The 21,387-nt window shown below is 35.8% G+C and overlaps 1 protein-coding gene across 4 annotated transcripts in view; it reads right to left on the reverse strand.

Moving 5' to 3' along the window:
• ADK (adenosine kinase) overlaps nt 1-21,387 on the reverse strand; it is a 410,069-nt gene that overhangs the window by 374,823 nt on the left and 13,859 nt on the right. For 2 of the 4 annotated variants that reach the window (XM_031682313.2, XM_072971270.1), the window contains exon 2: nt 4,997-5,071. In XM_031682313.2, the coding sequence (XP_031538173.1) occupies nt 4,997-5,071 (75 nt within the window). Of the gene's footprint in view, nt 1-4,996; nt 5,072-18,768; nt 19,084-21,387 lie in introns of those variants that run through there. The other 2 variants (XM_072971268.1, XM_031682312.2) reach the window with 2 other exon arrangements.

Consider the following 21,387-nt stretch of genomic DNA (forward strand, 5'->3'; position numbering starts at 1 on the left):
AACCCATAAATTCATGTTCAGTTGGTTCTATTTTGTTTATAAACCTTTCAATGTATAATTGAGATACATTAAACTGTATATATTTAAAATATATAATTTGATAAGTTCTGATACATACATATACTCATGAAATCACTACACAATCAAGATTAATGAACACACCCCTAAAAGCTCCCTCCAGTTTCTTTGTAATCTCTCCTTCCTGCACTCTGTCACACCCTGGCAAATGCACATAAAACTAATGATCTGCTTTGTTACCATAGATTAAATTGAATTTCCTATATTCTCAATATAAATGGAATTGTACAGTATATACTTCTTGTCTGGCTTCTTTCAATGAACACAATTATTATGAGTTTCATCCAATCAGTATTCCAATCCTCTTTCATTTCTGACTAGTATTCCATTCCATGGGTAAGCAATCTGTTTGATTCACCTGCTGATAGACCTAGAAGTTACTAGGTTTTAGCTATTAAAAACAAAGTTACCATGAACATTAGTGAACAAGTCTTTGTATGGACATATGCTTTCACTTCTCTTGGGTAAATACCTAAGAAAGGAATGGCTGGACCAAATAGCATATGTGTATTTAACTTTCTAAGACTGAAAATCAGTGCAACATTTTACATTCCCATGAGAAGAAAATTGCACTTCCTCCATAATCTGGCCAAACATTTGATATGCTCAGTTTTTAAACTTTAGCCATTCTAACAAATGTATGGTAATATTTCACTGTGTCTTCAATTTACATTTCTCTGATAACTAAAGAGAGTATCTTTACCTGTGTTTATTCACCATCCATGTATCTTTGGTAAATGTTCAAATCACTTGCCCAAAAACCCATTTTTTGTTGGGTTGCTTCTTTTCTGATTGAATTTTGAGAGTTCTTTATATATTCTGACTGACTGGTAGTCCTTTATTAGACAAATGCTTTGCAAAGATTTTCTTCCAACCTGTGGTTTGTCCTTTCATGCTCAAAACAGTGTCTTTCCAACAGCAAAATATTTTCATTTTGATAAAGTCCAATTCATCAATATTTTCTTTTATAGAACATACTTCTGGTATTCTGTATATAAGGAATTCTGCCTTAAATCAATCACAAAGATTTTGTCCTATATTATTGTATAGAATTTCTATAGTTTTGGTCTTGATACTTAGTTCTATCAGTTAATTTTGAATATGGTACAAAATACAGATCCAAATTCACTGTTATGCACGTGGATGTCCAATTGTGCCAGCACCATTTGTTGAAAAGACAATCCTTTCTCCTCCAAACTTCCTTTCACCTTTGTCAAAAATCAGCTGTCTATTTATGTGTGAATCTATTTCTGGACTTTCTGTGCCATCAAACTTTACACTGGTATCATTGTTTTGATTACTGTAGTTTTATAATAATTACTGAAATCACGTAGTATCCTTTTTTATAGATTCCATCAGTTATCCTACATAAATGACAATGCCTTTTGGAAATAAAAAAATTATTTCTTCTTATGCAATCTGGATGTCTTTTCTTTCTTCTTGTCTAATTGCCTTGACTGGAATCTCCAGGACCACTGCATACATTCTGAAGTGGTGAAAGCCAACATCCTTGAACTGTTTCTGATCTTCGGGGAAATTATTCAGACTTTCATCAGTAAAAATTACACTATCAGTAGATGGCTTTTCCCCAACTTAAATTTTATGAAGTTAAAAAAGCTCCCTTCTATTCCACAATTGCTATAAGAAATTTTATCAGGAAAATATATTGGATTTTGGCAAACACTTTTTCTGTGACTCCTGAGATGATTATATGATTTCTTTTTTTAGTTTGTTAATATGGTGATGTTCTCTAACTACATGCCAAACGCTAAACCTACTCTATGTTCCTAGGATGCCATTTAATTCTGCAAAGTGATTAATACAGTGATGCTAGTATACATGTAGATAAAAGATTTTCAACCTTCATTATCACTTTGCATTCAAAGTTGGTAAGACAATTATAGATAGATAACAGAATGAAAACATATCAATCTGAACATTAAAAATATAAACAGTAGTTAGAAAGTAGAAAGTTACAGTTAGAAGTAGAAGCAAAAAGTTAACAGAATTTAGAAAATAAGGGAGAAGTGGCAGAGGGAAGAATAGGGGCACTGCTAACTTCATTCTATACAGTGAGAAGTCAAGGGATTCTATCAAAAGTTGATGTAAGAAAAAAATTTAATGTATGTATATTATGTTACTTAAAAGCACAAGATAACCAGAAGAAATAAAACCATTAACACACTTGTTTGCAGGCATGTTTCTGATTAGCAAAGTATATTTTTTAAATTTGTATCTGAATTTCATAGGATAAGACATCCTCCAGTTTGTCCTACACCCCCCAACCCATTTCCTATTATATTACAACAGACCAAATTTACACATTTATAAATTCTTGCCTGATCCTTCGACATTTGAATTTATCCAAATAAAGAGTTATGGAGGTAATCTCTAAGACATTTAAAAGAACCAAACTTGTTACAAATGGTTGTCTCCCCACCAAATCAGTTGTATTTCTATGTACCAGCAATGAACAATCCAAAAATAATATTAAAAAAAAATCCCACTTACAATAGCATCAAAAATAATTAAATACTTAGGATTCGATTTAACCAAGGAACTGTGAGACTTGTGAACGTAAAACTACTAAAAACTGTTGAAACAACTTAAAGACAACCTAAATAAATGGAAAGACATCCCCTGTTCATGAACTAGAAGACTTAATATTGTTAAAATGGCAATGTTTCTAAAACCAGTCTACAAATTAAATGCAATCCCATTCAAACTTTCAACTGCCTTTTTTGCAGGAACAGACAAGAGGATCCTAAAATTAATATGGAATTGCAAGGGACTTCGAATAGCCAAAACAACCTTGAAAGACAACAACAAAGTTGAAGAGCTCACACTTCCTGAATTAAAAACTCACTACAAAGCTACGGTAATCAAAACAGTGTGGTACTGGAATAAGGAAAAACATACAGACTGATGTAATAGAACTGAGAATCCAGAAATTAACCCAAACACCCCGGTCAACTGATTTTCATCAAGCATGCCAAAACCACCATTCAGTGCGGAAAAGTACAGTCTCTTCAATAAATGATGCTGGGACAACTAGATTTTCACATGCAAAAGAATGAAGTGAACCCTTAAGATACATCTTATACAAAAACTAACTCAAAATGGATCAAAGATCTAAATTTAAGAGTTAAAACTAAAACTCTTAGAAGAAAACAGGCACAAATCATCATCATCTTAGATTTAGAATGGGTTTCAGATATGAAAGCAAAAGCACAGGGTACAAAAGGAAAAACAGATAAACTGAACTTCATCAAAATTTAAAAACTTTTTTGTTTTAGAGGACACTTACAAAAAAGTGGGGAAAAAAAACCCACAGAATGGAAGAAGGTGTTTGCAAATCATGCATCTGATAAGGTTCTAGTATTAAGAATATATAAAGAACTCTTACAACTCAACAACAAAAAACAAATTAAAAAATGGGTGAAGAATTCCAATACACATTTTTCCAAAGATATACAAATGGCCAATAAGCACATGAAAAGATGTTCAACATCATCAGTGATTAGAAAAATGTAAATCAAAACCACAATATGACTTTATACCCACTAGGATGGCTATAATTTTAAAAAGGGAAAAGAACAAGTCTTGCTAAGGATGTGGAGAAAATAGAACCCTCACCTGTAACTAGTTGGAATGTAAAATGGTACAGCCAGTGTTTTAAACAGTCAAATGGTTCCTAAAAAAGCTAAACACAGAATTACCATGTGACTTAGCAATTCCACTCTAAAATGTATACTCTAGACAAATGAAAATATATTGTCCATGCAAAAACTTGTACACAAATATTCACAGCGGCTTTGTTCATAATAGCCCCAAAATGAAACCACCCAAAGCATCCATCATCAGTGTGTCCATCAATGGATGAATGGACAAACAAAATGTGTGGTATGCATACAATGGATTATTATTCTGCCTTAAGAAGGAATGAAGTACTGATACATGCTACAACATGAAGAACCTTGAAAAACATCATGCTAAGTAAAATAAGCCAGACACAAAAGGCCACATATTGTATGTCTCTATTTATATGAAATAAAATGTCCAGAATAGGCAAATCCATAGAAACAGAAAGCAGACTGGCAGTTCCCTGGAGATTTGGGCAAGGTGGGGAGGGCAGGTTGAAAATACTGAAATGACCACTAAAAGAGTACTAGTTTCTTTTTGGGGTGATGAAATGCTCTGGAATTAGGTAGTGGTGATGGTTGCACAACACTGCAAATGTCCTGGCAGTCACTGGATTATACACTTTAAAATGGTTAAAATTATGAATTTCAAGTAAATTATACCTCAACAATTTTTTTTTAAAAGTGGTTGCCCCTGGACATAGAACTTGGGGTGATCAAGTAGAAGGACCTTGATTTCTCATTATTAATCCTTTTTTAGTACTTAATTTTTTCCTTGTACCAAATAGTCTCAGACAGTCAGATTAAATAAACACAAAATGATTTCTCAGCTAAATTAACAACACTGAAAGTTACTATTAGGGGAAAATAGTGGAAATTCATGGCATTTGGGTTATGTCCTGATACTCTTCTTGCCCTTTCTAATCCTATTCCTTCTCCCATTCATGTTATTATGGTACCACTATAGATGTAGTTCATTGATAGTAATTTTTAAATGTGGAAATTAAATCATGAAGTAAACCACATACTTCTTCCTTGAAAAAATTAAAAATAAATTTCAAGTGAAAATAGCAATAGGAATGAACAAACGTACCTAAGTTTTCCCAGGGAAAAATATGGTCAATTATTTAATAAGTAATAATATTCTACTTGCTAATAGCAGGTTTATATTTCTGGAGTTTTCCTCCAATTGAAGATGTTAAGAAAGTAAATTCTAAAGTTCTCATCAGTTTTTCTTTAAGTTTCACATAGTACATATAAAAAAGCTTAATACTTACTTATCAAGGAAATCCTTATCCACTACAGCAGTGATGTCAAGAAGAGGATTTCCCATTCCAAAGAGAATATTTTCACTAAAAAAACAGAAACAAAATACAAGCACAAGTGAGAAATACTTCTGAAAATAAGTGATGTGTAAAATGCACACAATATAAAAATAAATATCTTCACTTTACCTTGAAAATAAATGTAACATACTAGTTTATTAAACCTTTGATTTGCCTATTATGTGTGGGGCAACATTTTAGAGGTAGAACAAGGACATTCAGAAAGGAGAATGACTTTTAAGTTGGAGGAACTAAAATATAACAGAAGAAATCAGATCAAGTGATTTTCTTCCCACAGTATTTAACAGCCAATGACTGCAGCTAATTAATTTCAATGTTCTTTTTTTTTTAAGGTCTATCATAACAAAGTTCTACACCCAACCAGCATGATAGACAATTAACTCTCTCTAACAAGTGAAATACTGAACAAATGAAAGTTATTAGGGAGCATACAGCAAGTCCTGGAGAAGTCCAGTCAAGAGCCTTATCCCTAAAAATCTGTGAATGACTGGGGTGGGAACTTCACAATGGGTATCATAGATGCTGTAATTTTCAATTACATTTAACAGGCTTTGAGGAAGTCTGTTTTCCAAAACAGATCATAATATGGCTCAAAACTGAGGGAAAGACAGAACTCCACCCAAGTGATACCTTTCAGCCCAAATGAAAGCAAGAAATGGACCAGTGGCCATAACTGGGTCAGCCTCCATGGAAGGCATTCCACTAGTTTATGCAGTAAAATTTACCTCTGTGTAATTTCCCACTGATCTCTAGTTTGCTCAAGTTCTCTTCCAGTTGCCTCCAAACTGGTGACCATCCTCCTCATTTGGAGGTTACCAATAATATTAACAGGATCAATACCCCAAAGCTGCTTTAGGAGAATGAGGCACAGCCTACAATTATAGTCTATAATGATTTAGAAGAATGAATTATATTCAGATGAATTTCTCTTAGTAAAATTATAGATTGTGCAACTACAGTTGAATATGCAATAAAAAAGAAATTTGTCCCTTTTTCTATTTAAAGAAAGCTGATGGTGAAAAGGAAAGATAATTCATTGATTTAGTCACACTGACATTTATTAAAAAAAAAGTCTAATACAAAAAGAAAATACTTAAGTTCTTAGAAAATGAAGGATCAGCAGGCAGATACAGTAACACTTGATCATCGTTTCATTAGGGACATCTCTCCGTGATTTATGTATTGTTAGTCTAACAATAAAAATTCCTAGAACTTATTTAAAAAGAAAAGTACAGGGGAAATACAACTGAGCTGCCTGGCTGTTTCCTTTTATTCACCCCTTTTAAGTGTTCAGTTCATTATAAATAGTCATGTAACCACGACCAAAATCAAAATATGAAACATTTCCATCACCACACAAAAAAACCATCCTGTCTTCATGTCAGTCTCTCCATCCCCAACTGGTCTCCTCCTGGTTTTAAGGAATACAATTAAAAAGAATATAACTGTGACTTCTTCTTAAGAAGTCAGTCCTTTGTGCATCTCCTGCATTCTCAAAATAGTTCCTTACACTCTATTTGAAAATTTAGTAAAAATAATGTTGCCAAATTAATGCAACCTCTCTGGGCATATGGCTTCTACAGTCAAAGAACTATGGGGGGGGGTGGCAGGGAGGAATGAGCACACTGAATCACAATAACCATGTTTAAACTCATTCCTAAATTTATTTGTCCAACAAAACCTTTTCCTATGAATATAACTGGACAAGAACATGTAAAATGTGATTCAGAACTCCCCGTCTAAAGGACAAAAGATGAAATACTTATACACTGCCTACTGCCCCTCGCTGCAAGAAGTATGTAACATAAACCCTGATGAGAGATGCATTCTACTTTCAGAAACATTAAAATGTGAAGAAATATGCATATTACAATCATTGAAATACAGTGCCTCTTTATCTCTCACCATTCTAACACATACATACAATCTATTTTCTAATCACAATACCTCACTGTTCCCTGAAGAAGTCCCTAACTGTAAAGTACTTCATCCTAGTTCTTTTGTCTAGCAAACTCCCATTCATCTTTTTAAAATGTCTCATATGCCAGCTGTCTTAGAAAAATCTTCTCTAACTCGTACCCAAGGGTTCTCATGTAAAACTGTCCCCTGCACAACTCCAGAGGGCTCTATTCACGATGTGAAAGATAGCTCTTATAAAGTAAGGCACTGCTGCTCTCCCTCCCAGTTTTACTCATTTCCTCCCTCTAGGTTCTGTTAAGTCCTTGATGAACTTTTTAATTGATTTTTAAGGGTTTCTTTGTACTTCATCTCAATCGACTTATCTCAATATAAAGGGTAAATTTTTTTTAATCTTAATTACAGTTGTATTCTCAATGGCTAGCATATGATAATCTCACGGGCCTTGAGGGATTTTGCGATTCTAGACTGTGATTTTTTCGATCAACAGACTGCTGCTTCTCTCAGGCTCCCATAGATCAGGGCTGGGTTTACAGTAAGGTTATATTTTAAAGATACTTAAATCAAAGGTCAAATAATATAACACTAATTCAAGATAGTTTGTCTCAAGTTAAAAATAAATATTGCATTTCCTAGAGCAATCACAAAATGATAACACAATGAGGTATAGCTAAAAAAATTCAACAAAAAATATAAAATGAAAAATTAAAATATAGTCAATTTAGGAAAAAAGGCAGAAATAACATAATAACATACAAGATAAGCAAAACAAAAAGATGGTGTACTTAAATGAAACCATATCAGTAATTACATTAAATGTATATGGATTAAACACTCCAATTAAAAAATAAAGACTGTCACACTGGATTAAAAGAAAAAACAAATGTCATATACTAGAGATACATGCTAAATACAAAGATATAGACAGTTTGAAAATAAAAGGCTGGATAAAATAATACCATGCACACAATAATCAGAAAAAATCTGCAGTGGCCATATTAATATCAGACAAGGTAGGCTTTAAAATAAGGAGTATCACCAGATATAAAAGGATTTCATAAAAATAAATAGGTCAACTCACAAAAAAATAAATGCTTCATAATAGTCAGTGGAAAAAAAACTTGAGAGAAACAAAAGAAACAGACAAATGCACAATCTTAGGTAGTTGTAACACCCCTCTTTTAGTAATTAGTAAAACAGACAACACAAAAATAAGTTGGGGAGGTATAGCTCAGTGGTAGAGAGAGTGCTTAGCATGCACAAGGTCCTGAGTTCAATCCCTGGTACCTCCATTAAAATAAATAAACTTAATTACGCAACCCTCCCCAAATAAATAAATATGTTAGGAATTGTACTACTGGATATTTATCTCAGAGAAATGAAAACTTATAACTTCATCCATCTGGGCCTGGAATGTTGTTCAGGTGAAGGGGGTGAAAGGTTTTAAATTACAAATTCAATGTCTTTAATTGATAAATAATTATTCAGATTTACCATTTTTTCCTGTCAGTTTTGAGAAGTTGCATTTTTAAAAAAATTTATTGTAAGTTGAATTGTTAAAAATTTGCTCATAGTATGATGTTATTGCCTGTTGGAACTGTTTTATGTCCCCCTTTTTATTCCTGATTATTGGTATCCCTCCTTTCTTTAACTTTTTGGGGTCAATCTTGTTCAGGGTTTATCAGTTGTATTAATCTTTTCAAAAACCCTGATTTTGGTTTAGTTGAACATATATATATATATATGCATTTTTTATATAAAGTGTTCCCCTCTCAGTATTTCATTAACTGCACCATACAAATTTTGATACTCTTCATAACAGCTTTACTGGTAATAGTAAAAAAAAAAAAAAAAAAAGGGAAACAACCCAAATCCCAAATGTCCTTCAACAGATGACTAGGAGAACAAACTGTGGTACACCCATACAAAGGACTAATACTCAGCAATAAAAAGGAATGAACTATGATACAACTTGGATGGATCTCAAAGGCACTGTACTGAGTGAAAATAAAATCTTATCTATGTGTATGTGTATAGAACCTATGTATGGTTCCATTTACTTATCATTCTCAAAGTGACAAAATTATACTGAGGAAGAACAGATCAGTAGTAGCCAGGGGTTAAGGTTGGGGGGAGGGTGTGACCATGTAGGGATAACACAAAGGAGTTTCTTTGTGATGACACAACAGTTTAGTACCCTAACTGTGTTAATCGGGAATCTGGACATAATAAAATTTCATGTTAGCTATACACCACCACCACACCAATAAAAAATAGTGTATGCAAAGACTGGTGAAATTCTAATAACATCTGTGGTCAACTTAACAGTACTATACTAACATCAATTTCTTGGTTTTGGTAATATACTATGGTTATGTAAGATTTATCATTGGAGGAAGTTGGGTAAAGGCTGCACAGGACTCTCTGTACTCTTTTTACAACTTCTTGTGAGTCTTCCAAAAAAAAAACTTGTAAAGTATTTCAAAAGAAAGAGAAAGTAGGGATATTGAAAAAAATGTTTAAAAAACAATTAGGGTGATATCATGAGGAATGGCAGAATAAGGGCCTCCAAAAATCATCTCTTCCATAAAAGCAACAAGAACACTAGCAAAATATGTCAAAATCAACACTTTCAGAACTCTACAAATTAATGAAAGGCTTGCAACATTCAAGAAGCATTTATTCAAGGGGGGAAAAAAGACTGAATCTCAGTGAAAATAGCAAGGTTTGTGGCATTATAACTTGCCCCACTCTCTTTTCCCCTCCCCAGCTCCACAGCAGCCTTAAAAGTAACAGTTCAAAAACATAGTGGAAATGAGGAGCCTAGCAGCCACTGGAGGAGTCGGAACAGAATTGGAGTTTTTCCAAAGCCCCATTTTCAGAGAACTGCTATTATTTGAGCTTACTGGCAGTTCCCTGAAAAACCCCTACTCGCAAGATTACTCATTATTTGACCTGACTCAGAGCTTGCCCAGTGCTAACAGCCTTTTCCCCAGGGGCATTTGTCAAAAACAATCAGCTGCAATTGTTTAACACCGGAGCCATCTGAAGCAGTTGGGGCAAACAACAAGCTAACCAAAAAACCTAAAAGGAAAAGCAGGGGCATGAGATGTCCATAAGGGGTTTTGAAAAGTTCTGAATATTCCTGAGAGTCTAGAAGACCAGGAACATGTGCCCTGGCCTGTGGGCATGCTCCAGAAAGACCTGAAAAGGTACTAAGTAATCACCTCTGAGCTTGAGGCTCTACATAAGCAGGAAACAAACACTATGGCAGTGTTATAAGCCTGGCTGAAAGCTGAAGGTATGCCTCAATAAGCACATACAGCCTCTCAGCAAAGACGGGGAGGCAATAACAAGTATTGGCAAGAACATAGAAAAATTAGAATCCTCACACATTGCTGGTGGAAACAAAATGATGCAGCCGGCTTGGAAAAAAGTTTGGCAGTTCCTCAAAAAAATAAACATAAAATTACCATATGACCTAGCAATTTCACTCCTAAGGATATAATCAGGAGAAATGAAAATACGTGACAACACAAAAACTTTACACATGAATGTTTATGGCAGCATTATTCATAATAGCCAAACAGTGGAAATAAAAATATCTGTCAACTGATGAATGGATTAACAAAACACAGTGCATACATATAATGCAATATGACTCGGCCCTAAGAAGGAATGAAATACTGATACATGTAACAACATAAATGAACTTTGAAAACATCATATTCAGTGGAAGAAGCCAGGCACAAAAGCCCAAATATATGATTCCACTTATGAAATGTCCAGAATATGGCAAATTCACATAGACAAAAGAGATTAGTGTTGTCAGAAGATGGCAGGGGAAATGGAGAGGGACTATTAACAGGTATGAGGTTTCACCTAGGGGTGATAAAAAATGTTCTGAAATTAGTGGTGATGTATGCACAACCTTGTGAATATACTAAATGGCAGATTTTATGGTATGTGAATTATATCTGAATGCAGTAATTAGTTAATAGTTAAGTAAATAAAACAATTAAACTCTTTGACCCGATTGGTATTTATAGAACACTACAGTTAACAACTGCAATATTCATTTAATTAACGATATCTAAAATTTCTACACTGAAAACCTCAAAATTCCTGAGTGAAATTAAAGACTTTAAAAACACATGTAACAGACTGGATAAAGAAGATGTGGCATATTTATAAATGGAATACTATTCAGCCATAAAAACCGACAACATAACACCATTTGCAGCAACATAGATGTTCCTGGAGAATGTCATTCTAAGTGAAGTAAGCCAGAAAGAGAAAGAAAAATACCATTTGAGATCACTCATATGTGGAATCTAAAAAAAAGAACATAAATACAGAACAGAAACAGACTCACAGACATAGAATACAAACCTGAGGTTGCCAAGGGGGTGGGGGGTGGGAAGGGACAGACTGGGAGTTCAAAATGTAGAACAGATAAACAAGATTATACTGTATGGCACAGGGAAATATATACAAGATCTTGTGGTAGCTCACAGAGAAAAAAAATGTGATAGTGAATATATACACGTTCATGTATAACTGAAAAATTGTGCTCTACACTGGAATTTGACACAACATTGTAAAATGACTATAACTCAATAAAAAAATGTTAAAAAAAAAAAACACATGTAAGATTCACCAAAACCACAGGTGAGGCCATAAAACTAATCTCAGTAGATATCAAAGGACTGAAATCATAAACAATATATTCTCTCTCTCTCTCCACTATAGATATGTGTTTACAATGTATAAAAAATATATTCTCCAAACATCATGGAGTTAAGTTGAAAATCTATTTTTTAAAAATAACTTTAAAATATCTAAATATTTAGAAATTAAGAAATAAACTTTTAAATGAACTGTGAATGAGGTAAATCACAATAGAAAGTAGAAAATTTGAACTGAAGATGCATTTCAAAATTTGTATGATGCAGTTATAGAAGTACTGAGAGGGGAACATTTTATATATAAAAAGCACATATATATAAAAGTTCAACAAAACCAAAGTCTGGGTTTTGAAAAGACTAATACAACTGGATAAACCCCTAACAAGATTGACCCCAAGAAGTTTTAAAAAAGGAGGGATACCAATATCAGAAATGAAAAGGGGAACATAAAATAGTTCCTACAGGCAATAACAGCATACTGTGAGTAAATTTTTAACAATTCAACAATTTACAATAAATTTCTTTAAAAATGCAACTTACCAAAACTGACACAGGAGAAAATGGTAAATATGAATAATCATTTCTCTATTAAAGAAACCAAATTTGTAATTTAAAACCTTTCATCCCTTCATCCAAGCAACATTCCAGACCCAGATGGCTTCACTGCTGAATTGTATCAAAAATTTAAACAAACAATACCAATCTTACAAAGCTATAATAATTAAGACAGTGTGGTATTGGCATTAACAGTATACAAATAGATCAATGGATCAGAATAGTGAGTCCAGGAAAAGATGTACACCCATCTAATCTACTGACTGAGAATCCTTTTGAGGAAACCCTTATACCACAGAAAAAATTTAGTTTAAGATGGATCATAGACCTAACTGTGAAGCCTAAAACTATAAAGCTTCTAGAAGAAAATACAAGAGAATTGTTTCACAACCTTGGGATAGGGGAAGAAATGATTTCTAAGAACCCAAAAGTTAATAAACATTAAATAAATCAAATCAATGAATTCAACTTCAAAATTTAATACTTCTGCTCCCAAAAGACACTGTTAAGAATATGGGAAAGCATGGCTCAGGGAGAACATATTTGCTACATCTGGAGGTATGTATGTTTGTGTTTAAAATGTAACAAACAACTTGTATCCAGAATACAAAAAGAATTACAAATCAGCAACAAAAGGTCAACCCAATACAAATATGAGCAAAAGACTTGAAATGACGGTTCAAAAGAAGAGATAAGCAAATGGTTTACAATCACATTATTAGCCATCAAGGAACTATAAACTAAAACCACAATGAAACATAACTACACACCCAGCAGAATGGCTAAAATCAAAAATGCCAAATACTGTCAAGAATATGGAATAAATGGAACTCGTGTAACACTGAATGTGAAATGCATTCAGTTTTCCACTTTGGAAAACAGTTTGTTAGTTTCTGAAGTTATACAGACATCTACACTAGGAGCACAGCCATTCCATACCTAGGTATTTATCCAAGTCCACACAAAGGCTTATACACAAATGTTTATAGCCGTTTTATTTTTAGTAATCAAAAACTGGAAAGAAGTCAAAGTCCATCAACAGGAGAACTGTTGCTATATCCATATAATGGAATATTACTCAGCAGTGAAAAGGGACAAACTACTGACACACATCAAAATGGTTGAATCTCAAAATTATTATTGAACAAAAGCAATCAAAGTAATTGTACACAAATAGTATTTACTGTACAAGTCCACTTATATTAAGTTCTAGAAAAAGCAAACTAATCTCTACTAATAGAAGCCAGAATATAATTGCCTAGATGGGGCAGGTAATGGCATTGATTGAAAAGACGCAGTGGAGAGTATTCTGGGAGATGAACATGTTTTGTACACTGACCTGAGTGGTGTTTTACACAAATAAGTGCATTTTTTCCCCCAAACTTCAGTGAACTTAGGATATGTGATTTTACTGTATGTGAATTACAGCACTGGCATTTTTTAAAAAGTAAACAAGCTAGGAAAATATGTGTGCCCCTTAGGCTATGTAAAACCAGTTCTTCCATTTATGCCTGTGCATACTGGCATGCCTTCTTGCATACTCAAGGCAATAATCTTTTCTCTCTGAAAAGCATCATCTATTTTTTTTTCTATTGAATTATTCTTTTCAGCACAAAAATGTTGAAATTTCTGCCCCTCCCTCCCAAAAAAACCTCAACCCCACATACATCTCCAACTATTACTTCCCTGCTCCCCATTACAGTAGAAACACTTCGAAAAGATTGTGCTGATAAATAGCAAGTTCCCCTAAACTAGATAAAATTATTCATCTAAAATTAAATTTTCAGGAGTATACGTGTGACACTTTAATGACTAACACTTACATAGCAATTTTCAACTTACAAAGCATTTTTATGTATGTTATTGCCTTTAAATCCTCACAATAACCCCATAGTGTAGATATTGCTATTATCTCTAACAGAAACAAGAGATTCAGCAAGGTTTTACAAGCTGCCAAAGGTCAAACAACAAATCAATAAGAACTCTCTTACTGCAATAAAAATGTCTAACCAAAGAAAAATATCCATATCTAGTCAAAATAATCTAATATTCCATTATCTTATAATCCTATTTCAAATAAGACTTCAACAACCAAAATCTACTACAACAAAATTATTATAGTGTGTATGGATGTGACCAGGTAATTTATTATCCAAATGGAACACTTCTGAGAGTAAAGGAAGAGCTATTACCAATTACGCCAGGATAATAGGCATGATCCAGGACTGTCCTGTATAAACTGGTACATATGGTCATCCTATTTATATGCCAGCTTTGCTATGTGAAAATAAGAATTCATACTTACCTTTTATTACAGTATTTTTTAAAGTAACAACTTAAAACCAAGTAGGTACGAAGACGTAAACAGACATGAGTGTTAACCAATGTTACAGGAAAGGGTTAACATTCAAACAGTCTAGACAATCATTTTGGTTCCAATTCATCTTTGACAGTTCTGCTTAATGTAGCAATACTGTGGCTGGAAAGATTGGGAGTTAGAAAACCTTGTATGCCTTTTCAAGCAAAGATGACCTATTTATAAATATGAGTATTAACAGCTGACAACATTGCAGTTCTCTAAGAAAAGGATTCCTGTTTTAGTTCTTCAAAATATTTCACAAATGAAACGATTTCATTTTATTTTAAAAGCTCACTTGCCTCACTTAGAAGTTTCACAGCATTTAAAAGTTTGTGCAGTAATCAGAAATTTGCAATTCTTATAAAAGACACAGGTCCTGAAATGACTTTGAAAATTCTGTTTAAAGGCTCTAAAGAAATCAACTCAACAAAGGCAGTTTCAATTTTAGCCAGAATTTAGCCTCCATATGAATATTCTCCATCTGAGTGGTTTGGCAGATCCTACTGGACATACCTCAAAAAAACTTGAGTGTTCGGGGAAAAATACCCCAGGACCCCACCCACAGCCCACATAAATTTTCCAGCGTAGGCCTGACCCACAGAAATGGTTACAGAATTATCATGTAGAGCATAGACATGTCGAGTCCCAGAATAGTCTTAAAACAAATCTGACCTGTCTGGGCAGGCCAAAGAATAGAGTTCCTCAGCTCTACAGCAAAGTCTCTCCCTGTCTCCCTACCTCATTTTCCCAGTCTTCCCTGGCGCAAACTCAAGCTGTAAGCAATGTCCAAAACCAGACTAGACATTCATGTTAGGAAAACAAGGCAATATTCATAGGAGTATTTTGAAACAGTGCTGATCAGTGAAAAGCACACAAAGTAGGAGTCAGGAGACCTAAATTCTATCTTAGGCTCTACCACTGCCTAACTAGGACATATCACTTCAGCCTGGGCCTCAAGGTCCAGTATAAAGAAACAAAAAGAGTAAAAAGCCCTCTAAGATTCTCTTCTTGTCCTGGCATTCTACATTTTCCTCTATTTCCTGAATTTTAACTCAAACATCAACTTTTCTATTGGGCCAATTAAAAATGACAAAACCATTAACTTATCAAATATGTTCTACCATTTCTCAAATGAAGAACAACTGGAATCTGATATATGTAACAAAAGATAAGTTGTTCTTCAAGGATAATTAGCTTTAAAGACTGTAAACTTAGACTCTCCATTAGTAATGGTGTAGCAGACTAGAATACAATTAATAAAAGTCAGAAGAGAGTCAAATTCTCCAGTCAAACTTATTCAAAGGTCTTAAGGTTTTTTGTTGTTTTTTTTTTAATTCTTCTGATTTAAATCGCTATTTCGTAGCTCAAGTGGCAGAGCACATGCTCACTGTGCAGGAGGTCCTGGGTTCAATCCCTTAGTACCTCCTCTAAAAATAAACAAACAAACCTAATTACCTCCCCACCGCCAAAGAAAAAGAAATACATCGCTATTTAGGACTTCCTAATAGTTGAATGCTACACTGGAAAGGGCACTGAACCAGGCGTCTAGAGATCTGAGTTCTGGTTCAAGATATGCAACTACTTGTGTGAATCTGAACAAATCATAGTATGTCTTGGCTTCAGTTTCTTCAACTGTAAAATGAGGGAATTAGGTAAGTTCTCTTCCCATTTAAAAATCTAAAATTTAAACATTTCCTTTCAAATGACACTATTCTCTAAGGGGCTCAAATTGCTTTCAACAAGCAGAGAATATTCTATTTATAAAATGCCTTGAAATACAAAAACACGTTCTTATCTACCCAGCAACACTGTGGGTACATTATTAGTATCATTATCACTGAATATTTCATTAAATAAATGCCCAAAGAAGGAAAGAGAAAAGGAAGATCAGTATCTGAGAAAAAGACCCTCAGTTAGAATCCAGGTATGTTGACCACTGGCCCTCACTGCTTTCCAATTCTATATTCTGTCATAATCAATGCAAAGAGTCACATTTACTATACTTAGCAACAATTATTTTAAGCGTGGTGTGAAAAACAACATTGGACACAAAGTCAGATTTTGACAGCTTGGTGACCTTGATCATTCTCCTCATCAGTAAAAGCAAGTCAGTATTACCTACCTTTCGGGCTACTGTTAAACTGAGCACAAAATGGAAACATGCCTAACATCATAACTGTGAAAACAAAAGGTGTAACAAATTTGCATTAGATGCAGTCCTTACTGGGAAGGGCTGGTATCTGTAAGATTACCAACTCGTTTAAAATCGTCACCATATAAACAGAGTTGCCTCAACTTCAGTAGTCTCCCTCCCTACTTCTAAAACTAAGTTACCAAGTTCCTTGGAGGACTAGAAGATAGCAAAAGAGTTACTAGAGTTGTCTCACAATATTTTACAATTTGTTCATAGAAGCAGCTTTTTCGGGAAATTTAAGTAGTATATCATTTCTAAGAAGGTATCATGCAGACCACTAGATCATGGATACTGGATTCAGTTCCTAACTCTGCCACTGACTGATCTGCAAAAGGCACTCAACTTTTCTTGGTCTCAATTTGTCAAGTATAAATGCGGTAGCTGTGTTTAGATAACATCTAAAAATCTTTTTGAGTCATGTCACTGTAGTTGAAGACTATTCAAAATTCAGAATAACACCTTAAGAAACAAGCATAAATATAACTATGAGTTATCTATCCTTCCATAAATCAAATAAGGTTGATGTCAATCTTTAAATCAATCTTTTGAACATGACAACCATTCAGTTCTACATCAAAAGACACATTTTGTTGTCACTGGCCAAGGAGCAGAAGCTTCAGATTTGGGTGCTTCTCCACAGAAGAGTACCCAGCAATACTATGATGGAATAAAATTGAGTCCACCTAAGAAGTGACCCTTAAATATTTGACCCACGCTCCTAATTAGCAGCAGTGATGGGAATTGAGAGTGGGAGTGTAGAGAGGGAGGATTGACTCAGTTTAACAGCATAATCCTAATCCATCTTAAAATATTATCAGCATTAAAGGCTAGACTTATATGTCCCAATATAATTTACTGTGAAATCTTTCCATGTGAGTCTCCACATTTCAGTATCTGAATTTCTCCTGCATAATGAGGTAAGTATCCTCTGTCTGTGTTAGAACAGAAACATGCAATTTAAGAAAGAGAAACCACATCCAAGTTTAGCACAGTTACACCTTACCTTAACTTACTTACCTAAGGGTTAGGTTCTCCAGTCATTTCTTAAATATTGTGCAGTCAACATTACCACTGAGAAACCATTAAATCACCAGAACTTTCGCTGCTGAAAGCTCACGGACCAAAAATTAACTTATTTTATTCACTTCACATTTGTGCTGGGGCCTCCCTTCCTCTGGGACAATGAAGGCCAAGGTCCATTTACAAGAGGCAGTTCAGAACACTGGGTAAATAAGCCAATTTATCCCTTTTTATAAATAGTTACATTAGCAAAAGGTAAACATTCAGTCAATGTTACACCCTGACATTGGACGGGCCCATTATCCTGTCGACATCAACAAAAAAGAACCTTCCAAACTCTAGAAGAGCAATTGAGGGGAAGTCTCCCATTTACTGCTTTCATTATATACCTACTATCTCACGAAACTCATTTCGCGTGTGACTCTGATAAAAATAGGTGAACAAATGGCATCTTGGGAACCGGATTACTAATTCCAATCATAAACAAATATTTTGGGGACACACAATTTCACAACTTTTGGGCAGTCTACCTGCATCAGAAAAGGGTCAACTTTGCAGGTCTGCTCTGGGCCATCAACGAAGTTGTCAGAGACATGACATGCGGGAATGGACACACCCGGTGCACGTCACACTTCCCCAGGCCCCGGCCACCCCTGGTTGGGGAAAGAGAGCTACATTTTTTCATGAGAAATCCACTACATAGCCCAGAAGCCTTAAACCCTGGAATCTGGAGGAGCGTCACCTCAGCGGTGCAGCTACTTACAGGGCTCCGCCATGTGCCACAGCCCCCAAAACTTCTGAGGAAGGCAGAAATGACCAAGTGAAAAGTGCAGAGAGCGCCTCCAACATGAGGGGGACCGCTGGCACTGGCAGGCTCCAGACCACCCAGAGAAGGGGCGATATTGCTCAGGCAGCGGGGAGGCTAACGCCCAGCAAGCGCGCACTTTAGGCTGCCGCCCTGTCTCATTACCTGATGGACGTCATGGCTTCACCTTCCTGCCCCACGCTCAAGAGCGCTCGCGTCCGATGCTCTGCGTCCGCACGGGCGGCAGCAGCAGGTACCACAGCCACCGCTCCTGGGCTCAGGCACTCAGCGACCGAGAGCGCGTCCTCACACACCCCGCGCGCGGGCGGCCCCCGCCGAGCCGACCGCGCGCGCTGATTGGCCGCGCCCGGAAGGGGCGGGCGCTCCGCCCCCGATCGGGGGCCGGAGACCAGCCCTGGGGGCCGCGGGCAGCTGCAAGCCGCCCGTGTGTCTCGTGCCGGCTCGCTGGCGCGCGGGCTAGTGGGCTGGCTAGCGGGCGCGGTGGCCATCTTGAGTCCTGGTAACAGCATTACCCCCACTCCTGGCTTACGGGGCATGAGGTTGGGTGCCCGCCTCAAAAATGGCCGCCCCGAAAGGCACCGGGTTTGTCAGTCACATGGCCACGGTCTACCTCGGCCAGCTCAGGTCGCTTTAACCGGGCTTGGGACTGGGACGTCGTCAGGGCAGTCTTTGGGGATGGGATTTAACAGCCTGAAAACTCATCTGCAGAAAAGCCGCAACCGCCCAGGGAAACCTAAGCCCACGGAAAACCGATCGCGTGGCAACATCAGCACAATATGTTAAATTGGAACTCACAGCCTTTAAGGGTCAACTGCTGAGTCTGAAGGTCCTCAAATGTTCTTGGACTTCAGAAACACTTAGAACAGCTTATTTAAAATGGAAGTGTCTGGAGTCTCACTGTAAACTTTTGAATCAGAACCTGGAAAGGTGAGGCCCGGACATTGGTATTCTTAGCTAGTTTCCGGGTGATCCGAGTACACGTGTGAAGTTTTAAAACCTCTGGGCCAAACTAGCCTATTCAAGACTATCCTGCTTGCCATGCTTAATTGTCAGATTACCTCACTTCTCTGAAAAGTACGCAGCGCTCTGAGGCAAGCATCTAATGCTACAGCGGAAAAATCAGAAGAACCGTAACTCTTGGCGCTATCCTTACAATTTAGTGGGGCTAAAGGATTTAAGGAACTGATTCTGAACCACTAGTAAAAGACAGGTAAATTAATTCCAACTGTGGGAAGGATAGAAAGGAGGGGAGGAGTCAGTAAACGCCTTACGACCTAAACAGCTTTGTTTATTCCCTGTTTAGTCTCTGTATAAATATTTATATTAACAGACCACAACCAACAGTAGCATTCATTTACTGACCATTTGGACGGTGATCAATTCCGTAAGTCTGGAATCAGTTGCATTAGAAACACAATCCAACATGTGATGTGATACTGAAATGTGCCTACTGTGACTGAAGGAACTGAATTTTTATTTAATTTTAATTAGTTTAAATTTTAAAACCAAAAGCAAGGTAAAGTATTTTTGCATGAAACTCAGTTTTATTTTCATTGGACACTATTTCACCTTTTAAATGTGGAAAATTTAGCATCCAAATTGAGACACTGTAAATATAAAATATATACTGAATTTTTCAAGACTTAGTACAAAAAATATAAATACCTCTAACAATTTTTATATTGATTACATGTTGAAATAATATTTTCCTACATGGGTTAAATAAAATACATTAAGATTAATTTAAACTGTTTCTTTTTACTTTTTTAATGTGACTACTGGAAAATTTTAAATTATATGTCTTGCATTATATTCGTACCTGACAGTGTTCTCCAAAGTTAGCCTTGCTTCTTTTCTTACCTATCATCGCCCTTGTGACAGAATAATTATGTTCCCGAAATGAAATTAGTAAGGAGACCAGTTTATACAGATCTGTGATTCCTTAGTAATTATCTCAAACATCAAATATTCCAAAGATTCCAAGTTTCCTTCAAAAATAGTTTTAGTATTATTCTCTTTAGTTTGCAAAATAGCTATCCAGAACGAAGCCATGTACTATAAATCTGATGTTTTTAGTCCATGAGTAAAGGCAGAGCTATACTTGGCTGATTGAGACTTGGACCAAATGTCCACAAGGAGAATTAGTCAATTGTTCGTCTGAATTAAACAGGATCTGAATCCAAGCAGCAGCAGGATAGCAATTTGAAGTGGTGGAGACACTGACTAATTCAACCTCCTCCTCCTCTTGTGGAAAATGTTAATAGATAACCCACATGAACTGAAGTCAAAACAGGAATAATCCTTAGAACGGACTTCAAAACTTCAATATAACTTTTAATATGGGATGTAGAATGGTGCTTTTCAAACTTTAATGTATATATATACACATCACTTGAGGGGATCTTGTGAAAATAAGTGTTTGACTCGGCAGGTCTCTGTGGTCAAGTTTTTGCATTTCTTTATATTCCCAGATCTTGCCAATTGCTTCTCGTCTGTGGGCCATGCTAAGTAGCAAGACTGTAAAGGAAGCAAGCAGAAATCATGTTCAACAACCCCTGCTTGACTTCCTACTAGCTGCACAGCCTTGGGCTGTTTCTTAACATATCTGTCCCTCAGTTTACCCACTACATGCTTTTCAGAGCATTGTAAAATTAAAACTTAATTAATTCTAGTAAAGTACCTAATAGGGCCCTCAGCACATGACATGATTATTACTTTGTATTATCATTATTATTATCACACTACTTAAAATTATATCCCTGG

The sequence above is a fragment of the Vicugna pacos genome, chromosome 11 (assembly GCF_048564905.1).
Source record: "Vicugna pacos chromosome 11, VicPac4, whole genome shotgun sequence".
Classification (NCBI taxonomy): Eukaryota; Metazoa; Chordata; class Mammalia; order Artiodactyla; family Camelidae; genus Vicugna; species Vicugna pacos.